The sequence below is a fragment of the Pezoporus wallicus genome, unplaced genomic scaffold (assembly GCF_028554395.1).
Source record: "Pezoporus wallicus isolate ANWC-B61680 ecotype Strahan unplaced genomic scaffold, APGP_CSIRO_Pwel_v1 contig_6897, whole genome shotgun sequence".
In the NCBI taxonomy this organism is placed as follows: domain Eukaryota; kingdom Metazoa; phylum Chordata; class Aves; order Psittaciformes; family Psittacidae; genus Pezoporus; species Pezoporus wallicus.
This window is the reverse complement of record NW_026636510.1, coordinates 1,238,683-1,253,398: the sequence shown is the minus strand read 5'-3', so window position 1 is coordinate 1,253,398 and position 14,716 is coordinate 1,238,683. Positions and strand designations below refer to the sequence as shown.

The following is a 14,716-nucleotide window of genomic DNA, read 5'->3' as shown; positions in this document are numbered from 1 at the left end:
GCGCGGGTCAGTTTTTGTCAAAGGGCTCATTTGAGCATCTTTTAGTTTGCTGAAAAAGCTAATTAAAGTATGTTTGAAGGTTAAAGTCATTATTCCGTGCTGTTGTCGTGCTGCAATTGAGCCGAGTTTTGTGAAAACACAAAGGGCAGAAGTCACGGAGGTGGATTACTGTCAGTCCGGGCTCAGAGGCACAGCGAACTATGGCATTAATTCCTATAGAAAGGTAGACAAACACAGTCACTGACTAACAACTGCCCCGCAGAGCCCTATTGTCTAAGCGCTTTCTTTTGCTTTGGGGCTCTCCTCGAGTTGCCACAGCCGTAACCAGATCCAAAACTAGGTACCGGGGAGGCTTTTGGCCGCGGAATTCTTGACTTGTGAAACCATTTCCGAGACAAAAATAGCCGTGGGTCTTGGCTCTTCCCTCCTTCGGCGGTGCTAATTTATTCACTACTTAGTAGAAAGTTACAACGCACAGGAACTCTGCTAGAGTCCCCGCAGCACCCTCGGCGCTGCCTTACGCCCGGTTGCAGCTGTTCAGTGCGCTCCGTGGGATGCGGAGTGGGGCACTGGCTCCCGCTTTGCGCGGTTTGCTGGGGAGGCACCGAGGAAATTGTGCAGCGGCAGCGCGACGCGGAAAGTGCTTGGCGTCCACGCCGCGTGGCCGCACGCCGGGAAATCCTGGGGGCTTGTCCCGGCGGGCGGTAGCCCCCAGTTTGCGTCTTTGTGCGTGTGCGTGGACAGCAGATCGCAAAAGAAGGCACACAAAGATGGGCGCCTGCACGGTGGGGCCGGGGTCCCTCGGCTGCGGGCCGCTCGCTCTTCAAGTCCCGATTTGGAGGTCTGGCCGCGACTGCAGATCTCCCCAAATTCAAAGAAACAGATGTTTGGGCTGATTAGGGATGAGGCGCTGGGGGAGAGAGGGAGGGATCCCTGCAGCTGCAACTCAAAGAAATATATTGATAAAATATTTCAGTGGTAATAAATAAGCAGAGATCAGCTCGACCTTGCGAGGTCTTTATTTTATTTTTTCCTCCCATATACAAAAATCTTTATCAAACCTCTATTCTATAGCTTCAATAAACAGAACCCATTACCTCACGGCAGCTTTTGTTGGCCTGTATACAAGCGAGAACAAAATGGTTATTCAGGAGAACGCTTTCGATTTTTATTGTGTGTAGTATGCACAAAGAACAGTGTTATTGTATTAAAAAGAACCATCTGTAGCAGAAACAATGGCATCAAATTATCTTTGAATACCCACTGCAAAAATATAAAGCTTTTTTATTATTCTTCTGCTGTACGGTGGGGGACAGAGAAGTGACTTTTTTGTTGTTGTGGGTGCATTCTTATAACACACACAAAATCAGCCATTTGGATTTTTTAAGCCATAAACGATTTTCTCCCGCTCTTGTTCCAGGGACTGCAGTTAAAAGCTAGGGCTAGGACTTGGAGGATGTGTAGGCAAACGGAAGGAGAGCCGGGGGAAGAAAAACCGAAATGGATTCATTCTCTGTCCTGGATGGAGGAGGAGAGGAGAGAAGGGGACGTGCGAGCTTCCTTCAGCTGCCTCTGTCCGGTGGAAAGTGCTCAGACCCCCGGGGCTGCGCCGGCCTCAGGCTCCGCACGGACTTTCGCTTCAAGCTGCCAATCAAGGCTCTCACTAGCCACCACCCTGCTCTGGCACCGACACGTAAGTAGCTGCAGCACAACTTTGACATTCACAGGTTTTGCCCCCTCCTCCCCCGTGACCTTTAAAACGATCTAGAAATGTGTCTCCCACCTACGACCCGCCGTTCTGCGCTCCGCAGCGTTAACCTCGGGCACTCGTGTGCGCGTTTCGGCTCCCCTGGGATTGCGCGGGAGCGGATAGGGGCCGTGACGCCGGACAGGAGAGCGCCCCGTCCCCCGGCTGCCGCTGCCCGCCCCTCACCCCGGCGCGCACTGCCCGGGGTCACCGCTGCGTTGGAGCGTAGCCGGGACACTCCCCCGCCGCCCCGGGGTGGTTCAGACGGGGCAGCTCTTTTGGCGTTCCCCCATCGAGTGAGCCGCGGAAGTGGGGCTTTCAGCTCCCAGCTGCGCAGCGCGCAACCGGGTCGGCAGCAAACACGAAGCCATCTTGCCGCTTGGAGAGACGCACCGCCGGTTTCGTTTGCCGGGAGGTGCCTGCGGCAGGGGTGCTCTGCAGGGGCGGTGGTGGCAGTGCGCGAGGTGCGCTGCAGCGCCCGGCGCCGGGGTTACCTGGGCGCGCAGGGGCGCTGAGGGCCGGCGCTGCTCTCGCTCTCTGGCGCCCCCTTTCGGCGACGCGGCGCGCAGCCCCACCTCCCTGCCGGCTAGGCGGCTGAGCTCCCGCCTGCGCCGCGGGTTGCCAGCCTATTCCCGGGGGAAAGAGGTGGGGGGGCGAGCCCCGGCGGGGCCCCCCGGGCCCCGAACGCCGAAAGAGAGGTTACACCCACGGCGAGAGGCGGCGCAGCGCCGGACGGGGCCCCGGCTGTGCGGGGGGCTGTGCCCGGGGCCGCTGAGAATGAATCAATGTATTTAACTGCTTCGGTCTAACGCTGCCGTCTGTGGCGCGGGAATTGGACTTGGGTGATCGAACTTGACACTTTGGCTCATTATAATACCATTTAAAGGGAAGCCCTTTTTAGTTATAGTTATCGAAGTTGAGGCTGGATTTTCACCTTCTTCTCTCCTTCCCCGCCCCCCTTCTCCCCGTCCTCCTCCCCCCCCCCCCCCCTTTTTTTTTTTTTTTTTTTTTTTTGGTAAGAATTTGGTAGATAAAGGTTAATCTTGGCTGAATGATAGAGCTGTGATTGACAAGAGAAAAGGTGTTGAGGGCAGGTCGAGCTGTCTTATTTACAGCCTACTGCTTGCTATAGAGCCTTTGTTAGGACTGGAAAGCTAATTTAGTGCTGATCAAAAGCACCACAGAGTTAAAGGACTGGTAATGACTGCTAATTTCATTTCAGCCTCATACATCCCCAACTGCTGTAATTAAAGACGTGCTATTTAAATACAGGTGAAGAGTTTTTTGTAGTAGGGGGAAAGTGGGTAGCCGGTTACAATTTTATTTATGCTTAATACGGGAAAAGAGCAACATTTGATTTATGATTTTGGCGATTCACTTTTGTACGGTTTTCCGCCTCGCCGGGGTGGGGGTTACGGCGGGGCTGCCCCGGCGAGCCCCCACCTAGCCCTCCTTTATTCCCTTTTTAATTATTCCCATCAAACGGCCGTCACGAAACATCGGGAGCGCCAGGGAAAGGGGAGACGGAGGGGCATGTGTCAGCTTTTAAGTGCCTCTGCGGAAGCGAGGGTCCTCATATTATTATTATTTTTAATTAAATTATTTTACCACTCCGCGGCTCGTTCGCTGGGTCTGAAACGATGTAATTTCACAACCGGTATAACAGTTTCTTTCTGGGAAACATCAAAGGATAAAAGCTCTACATTTCCGTAGTTGGTTAAAATTGATATTAAAAAAAAAAAAAAAAAAAAGAAAAGAATTTAGCCTTTAATCTCTTTTTATCCGCGACGACTGAAGATCTGTACTCGACCCCGCCAGGCCCCGGGCTCCCCCTCTCTTCCGGCAGGCGGTGCCGAGCACGGATGGCGGCGCCCCCTGTCGGCTGCGCCGGGGCTTCCCTGCTACCCGCGGGAAACTTCCGCGGGAGAGACGACGCCCGCGGTGAGAGCCGGGGCGCGTGGAAGGGATTAAAGGGGAAAAGCGAGAAGCCGGCGCCTGGAAGTGGTTCGGGGTCGCTGAAGGGGGGGCTGGGGGGACGTTCAAGTAAGGGCGGAGAATGAGGGACTGGCATAGTGAGCGGAAATACCAGCCCAGAAGCCACGGGAAGAGAAGCTGCCTCCGGCTTGTGCTGCTTGCTCCGGAGTTACACAAACCTGAAATAGTAACTATTAAAAAAAAAACAAAACAAAACAAACATCCACCGGTTTGTTTCTAAGCAGAGGTCCCCGAAAGGTCGGGCCCTACTGAAATGTCGGTATCTGCTGCTCTCCGCACCTCTAGCAGGGATGCTGCTGACGGACTGCGCCGCCAGCTCGGCTCCTGTCGCCGGACAGCGGCGCACCCTCAAAAGACCAACTTCTTTATTGGGAGCATCAGGCACAAAAATAAGGATGAATTTTATCTCGCTCTCTATTTCTGTGTTCCGGTGCTGTCAGCAAATGCCAGCCTTTCAGAGGCTTGAGCTTGTGTTTTGCTCCCAAGGTATCTCACGTAAGTCAGCATTGACAGCGCTGAACGTTTGCCTTTCATTAAGAAAAAAAAAAAATCTAAAATGCATAGCATTTAAAATCATGTTTAAACCCGAATAAACTCGTCTCACCTCCCCTCCGTCCCCTGAAAAAGAAGCAAAATGAAAAACCCCGCCTCTCCTAATTCTTCCAAAGGGAAGATACGCTCTCTAAATGAATGCCCGGAAAGGATTTTTCTTTCTTACTGTGGAGATGACAGATTTAAAAGAAACCTGGGTGATACAAAACGATTAGCCAAAATATGCAAAGAGCTCTATTGTCACCAACTTTTTAGGTAACTTAGTTTCTTGGTTTATAGGCACCTGCCTAGCTCTTGGTGAGGCATTTCCTGGCGGTGTTTGAGAGTTGCGGTAATACCCAGCACGGTTTATGCATCTTGCGTGCGAATAGAAACACTAATGGAAACCAAATTATTTCTGCTAAATTGGGGTTATTTTGTATCTCATGTTGACTGTCTGGATGGAAGTCACAATGCCGCAATTTTTCCTGTTAAATGAATTCTATGGTTGTTGGTCTCACAATAACTTTTTCACTTTATTAATTATATAATAATACATTTTTAATGAAAGATTATTGTTTGTCACGCTGAGTGTACTTTCTCCATTCTCTGAGTTTGATCGCCACTTGAGAATCCTGGTAAGGCAATTCTCTGGTAAAAGCGCCCAAAATAAAGACATAGCATTTTCTATAAATAATAGCAAGAGCCCTGCACAGATTTTCTGCCCAACGGAACTCCCAGGTTCCCAGATCCCTTTACTGCTTCTGTAGTTAGCATGCGTCTGGTATATATAACACTGAAATGAAGGAAAAAATATATCTGTATAGATCTGTCAAGCTAGCGACAAACAGAGATATTATATGACAATTACCACAGGAAACGGAAGAAGCACAGGGCGGTTGGCACACATAGTTTAACGCATTTTACAGGAGGCACTTTACAAAAAATTCGGTGACTCCTGCTGAAAGGTGAATGATTAACCCGGCTTCAGGAGAGGGGCTGTTAGTGCTCCCCTTGCAAAAGGAGTTGTGAGGGGGCTGTAAAGGAGTCGTAAACTGCCCCCTCCTGAGGGCAGAAGTTGGCATATCAAATCCAGGGATTAACAAAAATGAGGGTTTCCTGGGCTCGGTCCGCAGTTGAGCTGCGTTGTTTTATTCTGCGGACGTTACTCAATGGAGCAAACGTTGTAAATCTGGGATCGGGTCCCAGGCTTGGTAGACAGCTGGCAGCAAGGGGCAGGGGGAAACTGTGTTAGTTCTCGTTCATCCCCACTTGGAGAAAAAGTGCATTTTTAGTTTATTTATGTCTTTTGGAAGGAGGAGGGTTGGGTGCCGGCATTTCTACAGCTCTCTCCAGAGCGGTGGAAAAGGAGATTTGAAGAAACAAGCCAGAGTAACAACCTCAAATGCCAGTTTCTCACTTTTTCTTTCTTCTCCTTCAGCTGCTCCCTTGCACCTGACTTCCCCCACATTCACCCACCTCCCGGGAGGGCACACCCGTGGGCCTTTGCCCCGCGTTCATCCCACCCCACCAGGAAGGCTTCTGCGGGGATTCAGTGTTTGGCTAAGCCTCACTCTCCTGTGATTTCCCCGGAAAAAAGGCTGTGGCGCCCCCCAGCCCCCAGCCCCAACCCAGCGGTGCTCCCCATTTTTATGTGTCTAAACCGCTTCTCTCGTCGCTCTGGTCCCTGGCCTAAGCCTCTGCGGTGGATACAGAGGTGTGACAGGGCTCCCCGCCTCTCAAGGCACCCTCGCTTCCCTCCCGGGCTCCCTGCGGGAAAAGCTTCAAGGTCTTTGGATAGAGGATAGTGGGTAGACACCATGGGAAGTGGTGGTGTTATTATTTATAACACCGTCTCCCTGTTCCGATTGAGCGCCGTCTAAATAGGTATTCACAGTATAGATAGCTAGTCTATAATTTGAATTAAAATCCCCCCAACGAGCCCGTCGCTGGAGAATTCTGAAATCACAAGCCTAAATTGACACAATGAGCCCATGGTGTCAATAAACCGTGAGCGAGATGGAGAGATTGTCACTCCAGACCGTAACAGTTCTGAAAGTGTCATTACCGTCTGTCCTGTCAATGAGCTCCAAATTAAGGACTATGAGAAACAGCGAGATAAAAGTCACCGTCTTGGCTCCATTATGGGCGATCGTGTCAGTGATCTGAGAATCACTGGAAAGCGATTCTCACCCCCCCCCCCTTTTTTTTTTTTTCCCCTCTAATGTACTTTTCAAGCCATGCCTCAGGATGCCAGGGTTTGAGGTGCGCTGAGAGGAGAAGCAACCTTGAAGTACCCCAGGCTGTGCCTCAAGCTTTCCCATTGAAACTGACGGAGCTTCTTTGGGAAACTGTGTGAATTCAACGGAGAAGCCAGAATAATTCCATCAAAACTGTGCTGGGGCCAAAGAGTACTTCATTTGATTTGGGAAATACGTGTGATCCCATGAACAGACACTTTTCTAGACCATTATTTTCTTAAGTCAACACAAAGACGGTGAAGGGAAAGATGGAAATAAAATAGAAGCCTCAACTTCAGCAAAAGACAATGCATCTCCATTTGAGGTAGCCCCTTCCAGGCATTAGGACTTTCAGAAATTGTCACCAGACTCTCTCTCCTGCGAGCCTGAGAGAGTTAAGGGGACTTATTCAGGAATTGGAAACATTCAGTTCTGGATTTTTGTGCCTTTGTGGGTTTAAGCAAAGCAGTTAGCGTTCTTCAGGAGGGGTTTTGTGTTTAATATACATGAGTTCATTCGACTACAATGGGAAAAGAAAACTCATTTGTTCTTATAAAAGTAGTAAGGAAAGGTAACTTTAAATAGACTGTCAAAAAGGATCCCGCTCGAGGGGGTTGCCTTCCCGCTAAAGGGCCTACATTCAACTGTAATTTCACCCCGTTATGTTGTGCAGTAATTCCTGAGTTTATTCTCGCCACTGGTGCTTATTTTCTGATTTATTTTTAAGGTCATGAAAGAAAAAGTGCGGGCTTCGGTTATGCTGTCCTCTGGGAAGGAGGTCGGGGGAATGTTGTTTTAGATGCAGGAAAAAAAACTGTGAAGAGTTTGGGGAGACTGTTGGCTATTAATGAAGAGTCCTGGAAGCATGTTTGGACAATCGGTTTCTCCATTTTTCGAAAAGCCTTTTTAAAGCGATTTTGATAGGTGCTGCATGCTAGCCGGCTTTTCTGCTGTTTATTGTCTATGTTAAACTAGTCCCAGGATCCGAGTTTTATTTATTTGTTTCAATTTCTGTTCTCGTGGCCCTGGAAGAAAGCGGGCTCGGGCTGTTTTTCGTTTTTTCTCTGTCCTTCTCTTTTTTTGCTCTTAACCTCCCCGCGTTTTGTTTTTTCAAGGCCCCAACCTCCAGCACGTTCATCCGTGCTGCGGACGCCGCCGGAGGGGAGGTGGCAGCGGGGCCGCACGGAGGGCACTGCGGTACCCGCGCCCGACTCCCCTGGGGTCCCCTGATGTCACCAGGGTCCCCGGTCCCCGCGGCCCGACGAGGGCGAAGGCCGTGTGCTGGCCGCCCGGCCGCACGTGTGCTAGCCCGGCGGTTTCATTAGGGAGAAAGACGATGAAAGGGGAGGCCGGGAGGACCGCGGAGCTCCCTCTGCGTTCCCCGGCTTTCAAGGGTCCTTAGAGCCCTTGAATGAAATTACTGGGCGAAATGGGGTCTGGCGGGAGCTGTCGTGTCGCGCCCCCCTCCTCGGTTTGTACGTGTAATGCCACTTCTGAGAGCGACAATCGGGCTGCTTGCTGGACAGGCAGGGACAAAAAGGAGATTAAACCGTTTTAAATAATAATAAAAAAATATCCAAAACGTAAGCAGAGTGGATTACACTTGCTCCAGCGCCTCGGTTCCCCCCACATTCCCCTAAGAGCCGTCCTGGGGCCTCGCAGACCGGTGGTCGCGGGCCGGGGCAGCGGTGGGGACACGAGGGGGGGCACCCGGGGAGGCCGGGCAGCCCTCACCCGCGCTTGGCTCCGCCGAACTTGGGATATTCTTCTGAGCTTGTTCTGTTGCCTCTGGGTCTCCGTCCGTCGCCGTGTTAGATGTTGTGGCCGAGGAAACCCCGCACTTTTCTCCACTCAGGATCGTGCAGGATGCTGGGGAATGCTGCCCAGGCTGGTCGGGCTGAAGGATTCCCCCTGCCCCCTCCACGCGAAAGGTGTTCCTCATTCTAGGGCATTTCAGGGTGCATCTCCTCAACTTTTCCACGGGAGACTACCGTAAACTTACCGTATGATATCTGAATTTCTCAGAGACTGTCAGTGCGTTAAAACTTCCCTGGCTAACTTCGGCTACCGAGCGTTGGGCTGCTGCAGCATCAGAGGGGGGAGAGGGATTTTCTCTCTACATTTTCGTCTTTGATTTTTTTTTTTTTTTTTTTTAACGTAATGAAATTAAAACTTTTGGAGCTCATAGTTGACATTTTGTGGAAAATTGAGTTATCAAGGCAGTAATTATTTCACAGGGAGATAAAACTCTCATAGCCCTAACTGTCAAATAAGGCCCTTTTCAGATTTTAATTACAAAATAAAATTAGTCTGCTCTTCCTCGGAAGGGTTTGTGAGTGGCTAAACAGAGGTTTCCCCAATACTGGTGGTCGTCAAACTCTGCTAATTAGCAATGCTGAGAAATTCCAGTTAACAAGGACATTCTCTAAGTCTCTGCAGGTTCCCTGCCGTTCGCCTTCATTTCCATAAGAAGATTAAGAGTGGAGGGGAACACACTCAAATGCAGATGCAGAAAAGAAGCGTTTTTAACAAGCATCATAATAGTAAGATGCTTGGCTAGTTCTCACCTAATTACTGCAACTTAAACCTCTATTTGCAGCTAAGGACAAAAAATGGGGTTGCAATCTCCCATCTCCACAAGGCTGCTTTATAGTTTGCTTTAGATTGGTTACTAGCAGGTTCAGGGGAAAAAAAAATAAAATAAAAAATCTGTGTATTATTTCAGATACAGTTAACAGGATAGGTTGCATCCTTGAAGCTCTTAGAGAAATTGGCGAGTGTTAGAACAATAAATACATAAAATCCAAGTAGTTAACATTCATTTTCTTTTCAAGACAATCATAACCTGGAAATAAGTGTGTGCGGCAGAGCCCATCCCTGGGAAGGTTTGCAGACTATTTGTTTAATGTAGGCACTTTTCATTTCCATAAATTATACCAAAGGCAACGATTTTTTAAATCCACTCGGATTAAACTGTCCCTCTGCAGGCCTCCCTTCCAACGTGTCTATGTTCTTCTAGAGAGTGGTGGTGTCATTGTTATCAGTACCGAAAATCAGGGACCATTTCATGTGTTGTTTTTTTAATTTTATTTTATTTCATAGCCAGCATCTCCCTCTGCCCCTGCTTCTGCCCGGTGTGTGTGGACATATCCTCAACCAAGCGCAGCTCCATGCCCAGAGGGAAGGCAGGAAATGCCCCAAAAGAGCCACCCCCTCACCTTATTTTCTGCAGTGCATTATTATGTATATGTGCCAGATAGTTTATTGCATCGATAATTAAAACTGTTAATTAAAATAGAGCTGTAAATACTCCCGATAACACAATTGTTAGGCATTTCCCATCCTTTATCCTTATGATAAATGCAATTAGGGAAGTTCCAGGCCCCGAAAGGCCCCCGGGGTGCACCCATAGCCCACGTCGCCCTGTCCCGCGTGAAGCACAGGGCCGCGCACCCCCACCTTACATCACCCCCCACCCCCCTCCGCTACAGCCAGAGCGAAACGGCACTTTGCCTGCCCACAGCCAGCACTCAGTTATCGGGTTATTATTACGATCAACACCACCCTCCCTTTTATTTTAGAACTTAAATATACCTAAGGTTGTTTTGGGTTGCGTTTTTCTGATGCTATTGTTGGGGGGTTTTGTTTTATTGGGGGGGGGGGTTGGTGGGTTTTTGGGTGTGGGTTTTTGGGTGGTTTTTTTTGTTGTTGGTGGTGGTGGTTTTTTTTTTAAATAACGTTATCAACTGTAGACCACAGGGAGAACAATAATAAAGTAAACAGCCACTGTGCCCTCCGGAGTGTCTGGGCAATCAGAATTCGTTTATATCCTACATCTCGTAATTTGCACCTATTTTTCGACGGTTTAACCTATCACTTATCTAGGGGTTATATATACATTTTCGAATTAGATTGAACCCGATAGGGTTTATTTGAATAATCCACATGCAGGAAAGAAAAGATGCCTCCCTATTCGTTGGCTGTTTTTTTATTATCGTTATTATTATTATTATTTAGATTGGATGTAATTGCCCGGTTCCTGCCCCACCGGCCCGGCTGCCCGTCCCTTTCCCGGCTCCCCGCGGCACCTCCCCGCCCGGGGCAAGGCCTGACCGGCAGGGGGCGCCGCAACGCCGCGGCTGAGTCCGTGCGGGGCACCCGGGCGCTGCCCGCACCATTCCACGCCCGCCGAGCCCCCGCACCCGGGCCCCTGCAAGGGGTCCCCCCCTCCGTCCCGATCCCCCTCCGCCTTAACGCTGTGAGGGGGCTGGAGCGAAAGGTGGAGCAGCCCCACCAGGGCGGGGGAGGCGGGGAGCAGCGCGGGGCACAGCGGATGGGGCGGCGCACGTGGAGCAGGTCCGGGGAGCGGCTCCCCCCTCTCACGCTCTGCATCCCCTCTCCCCTCCTTCCTTTGTCGTCAAGTGCGTTTTAGCAACAAAGATTGCAACAAGAGTGTGGAAGTAAACTTAGCCGAGGCTTTGTGCGGCCCGTGTAGTGACAACAAGAGAAATAGCAGGGCCTATTTGTAGCGCCCGAGCACTTTCCTCCGCCCCACGCTGAGCCCCTCTCTACTTTCTCCTCCGCCGCCCGCACCAGGGGCACGGGCAACGTTAGGCCGCCCGGTCCCTGCCCCTGCAGAAGGGGTCCCTGCCTCGCTTTGTAGATTTGGGGGATCCGTGTTTGCACTGGACAAACCCCATCCCCTGATGCCGTAGGTTGGAGGGAATGGCTTAGTGCGGTGCGCCACGGCCGAAACGGCGCAGGGCGTGGGAGGGCACAGCCACTCCCTGGGATGTGCGGTGCAAACTCGGCTCCCGACAGCGGCAGGCAGGGGAGAGACGCTGTGCAGAGCCTGGCTCCGCTTCCCCGGAATCCTGGCGCCGGCCGGCGGTGGCCTGTGCTCGGCGATCCGGGCCGGCCTAGAAGGGGAGACCGCTGCACATGCCGGGCCCCGCGCAGCCGGGGGGGATGCTTCGTCCCGAGAGACAGGGGCAAAGAGGGGTGGGGGCAGGGGAGAAGCCGTTCCCTCTCCGCTCGCCCCATGACTTCTCCCAGCCCCAAACCAAAGCCAAATTTAAAAAAAAAAAAAAAAAGGGAGGGGGGAACCCCACGTAGCAACAATGCTGTTTACCCACTTCCTCCAAAAGGCGTGTGTGACCTGTTGCTGGAAGGGGGGGATACAAAGGCTTCCCAGTGGCTGCCTGGGCCGCCTCCGGGCCCGCCTCCCCGCCGAGCCGGCCCGGCGGCTCCGAGCCCCCGCCCCGTTTCATGCAAAACCGGGGGTAGAGACTTGTCCTCAGTGGCGGAGCCGCCGCGCGCTGATTGGCCGGGGAGAGCACATTTATTCCCTGACAAGCCCCCATCACATGGATGGTTGTCTATTAACTTGTTCAAAAAAGTATCAGGAGTTGTCAAGGCAGAGAGAGAGAGTGTGTGTGTTTGCAAAAGGGGGTAAAGTAGTTTGCTGGCTCTTTAAGACTGAGGTGGAGAGAGAGAGAGAGAGCGGCGGGCAGAGAAAAGGGAAAAAGGAGGAAGAAGTTTTTTAAAATCGAGGCTCCGGCGGCAATAATAGCAGTTATTAGCATTATTAATCCATCAGTGAAGAGGAAGATCCTGATCTCGATCCAAGCGTGGTTTTGGGGAGTCCCCCTCCCCCCTTTCCTACCCCTCCCTAGGAAAAAAAAAAAAAAAGTCCGACTCGGGACTTCGCTGCGGCTGCTCCTCGCTTCTCTGCTCAAGGCTGGTTCCAAGCAAAAGTAGTTTGAATGTACAACATGATGGAAACCGAGCTGAAACCTCCCGCCCCCCAGCAAACTTCGGGGGGAGGCACAGGCAACTCCAACTCGGCCGCCAACAACCAGAAGAACAGCCCGGACCGGGTGAAGCGCCCGATGAACGCATTCATGGTGTGGTCCCGCGGGCAGCGCCGGAAAATGGCCCAGGAGAACCCGAAGATGCACAACTCCGAGATCAGCAAGAGGCTCGGGGCAGAGTGGAAACTTTTATCCGAGGCGGAAAAGAGACCCTTCATTGACGAAGCCAAGCGGCTCAGAGCTCTGCACATGAAGGAGCACCCGGATTATAAATACCGACCCCGGAGGAAAACCAAGACCCTCATGAAGAAGGATAAGTACACGTTGCCGGGGGGCTTACTGGCGCCGGGCACCAATACCATGACGACCGGGGTAGGGGTTGGGGCCACCTTGGGAGCTGGGGTGAACCAGAGGATGGACAGTTACGCGCATATGAACGGCTGGACCAACGGAGGCTATGGGATGATGCAAGAGCAGCTCGGCTACCCGCAGCACCCGGGCTTGAACGCTCACAACGCGGCGCAGATGCAGCCCATGCACCGCTACGATGTGAGCGCCCTGCAGTACAACTCCATGACCAGCTCGCAGACTTACATGAACGGATCCCCTACCTACAGCATGTCTTACTCCCAGCAAGGGACCCCGGGCATGGCCCTGGGCTCCATGGGCTCTGTGGTCAAGACGGAATCCAGCTCCAGTCCCCCCGTAGTCACTTCCTCTTCTCATTCAAGGGCTCCTTGCCAAGCTGGGGACCTTCGGGACATGATCAGCATGTATCTACCAGGTGCTGAAGTACCAGAACCAGCTGCCCCAAGCAGACTTCATATGTCCCAACACTACCAGAGTGCACCTGTTCCTGGCACAGCCATTAATGGCACACTCCCTCTATCACATATGTAAGACAAAGGGGCCGGGGGGGGGGGGGGGGGGGGGGGGGGGGGGAAGAAAAATTAAACAAAACAAACGACAAAAAAAATCCTTTTATTAGAAATTCTGGACTTCTCTTTTTTTTTTTTTTTTTTTTTTTATTTTTGGACTATTTTTGTACAGAGAAAACACGGGACGGGGGGCGGGGGGGAGCAGAAATTAAACCGACAAGGAACGTGTATAGATCTTGGAGGGGAAGCAACTACACTAAACTTTTTAAAAGTTCTAGTGAAAACGGTAGGAACTTTGCAGAAAGTTTGCAAAAGTCTTTACCAGTAATATTTAGAGCTAGACTCAAAGAGCGAAGAGGAAAATGTTTTAATATTTGCAGGCAACTTTTGTACAGTATTTATCAAAAGTAACATGGCAATCAGAATGTCCATTGGTAATAGAGAGAAGGAAAAAAAAAAAAACTTGTGAATTTGCCAATTATTTTTTAAAAATGGACTCTTACTGGAGCTTTGTGGCTTTGGCAGCTGGATTTGTAGCAGCTGCAGGAGAGGAGAGGAAATTATTTTACATCATTTGGACATTTTAATTGTTTTAGAAATTGTACAAAAGACACAAAAGGTAGGATGAGTACTTGCGAACCATGGGCTTGGTTTGCCATGGGCAAACGTTTAGATTGTACTAAATTTTTTTATTTTTTTTTATCTTACTCTTGTTAAAAAGCAGAAATTGCCATGCAGGTTCATACGCCGTTTGTTAATTTATAATAACTTTTTGTTTCCAGACTTCATTCTGTTCAAAGAAAAGAAAAAAAAAAAAAGGAAAAATATTTACCAACCTGAAATTACTGTGTTTGAAATATTTTCTTATGGTTTGTAATATTTCTGTAAATTTATTGTGATGATATTTTAAGTTCTTTTTTTTTTTTTTTTCTTATTTTCCGTAGTTGTATTTTAAAGATTCGGCTGTATTATTTGAAATCAGTCTGCCGACAGTCCATGTATATATTTGAACTAATACCATCCTTATAACAGGTACATATTCAAGTTAAGTTTTTACTCCATTATGCACAGTTTGAGATAAATAAATTTTTGACATATGGACAATGAAGTTCCGCTTGAGTCTTGGATTTATTTTTGTAACGCAAGATGTTTTTTTTTAAATAATTCATGCTGTGGAAGGTTTCATCGTAGCCAACCGAGTACGATAAATAATTCAGAGATATATGGGACCCGTGAATATTTTTATATGGCTGGATAGAGAAGGCGCGATAGCTGTAATGGAGTAACGGCCGGCGTCTCCTGCGGGGGGAAGGGAAGGCGGAGGGGAACGCTCGTTTCCCTGTTCCTTTCCCTCCCGAGCCTGCGGGTACGGGGGGTAACGGGGGCTCGCAGTCGCCTGCTTTTGGACACTTGTTGCCTCCGGCGGGGCCGAGAAGCTGGCGGGACTCGGGAGCGGAGGCCCGGGTCGGGGCCCTGAGAGCGGCCGCCTCTCTGGCAGTTACGGATCATTTA

At 50.4% G+C, this 14,716-nt stretch overlaps 1 protein-coding gene across 1 annotated transcript; it reads left to right on the top strand.

Annotated features, from left to right (window-relative positions):
• Positions 1-11,745: 11,745 nt before the first annotated feature.
• Positions 11,746-13,237, top strand: SOX2 (SRY-box transcription factor 2). Its single transcript, XM_057400430.1, has one exon. The coding sequence runs from the start codon at positions 12,279-12,281 to the stop codon at positions 13,224-13,226; it is 948 nt and encodes a 315-aa protein (XP_057256413.1). The 5' UTR covers positions 11,746-12,278; the 3' UTR covers positions 13,227-13,237.
• Positions 13,238-14,716: the final 1,479 nt, after the last annotated feature.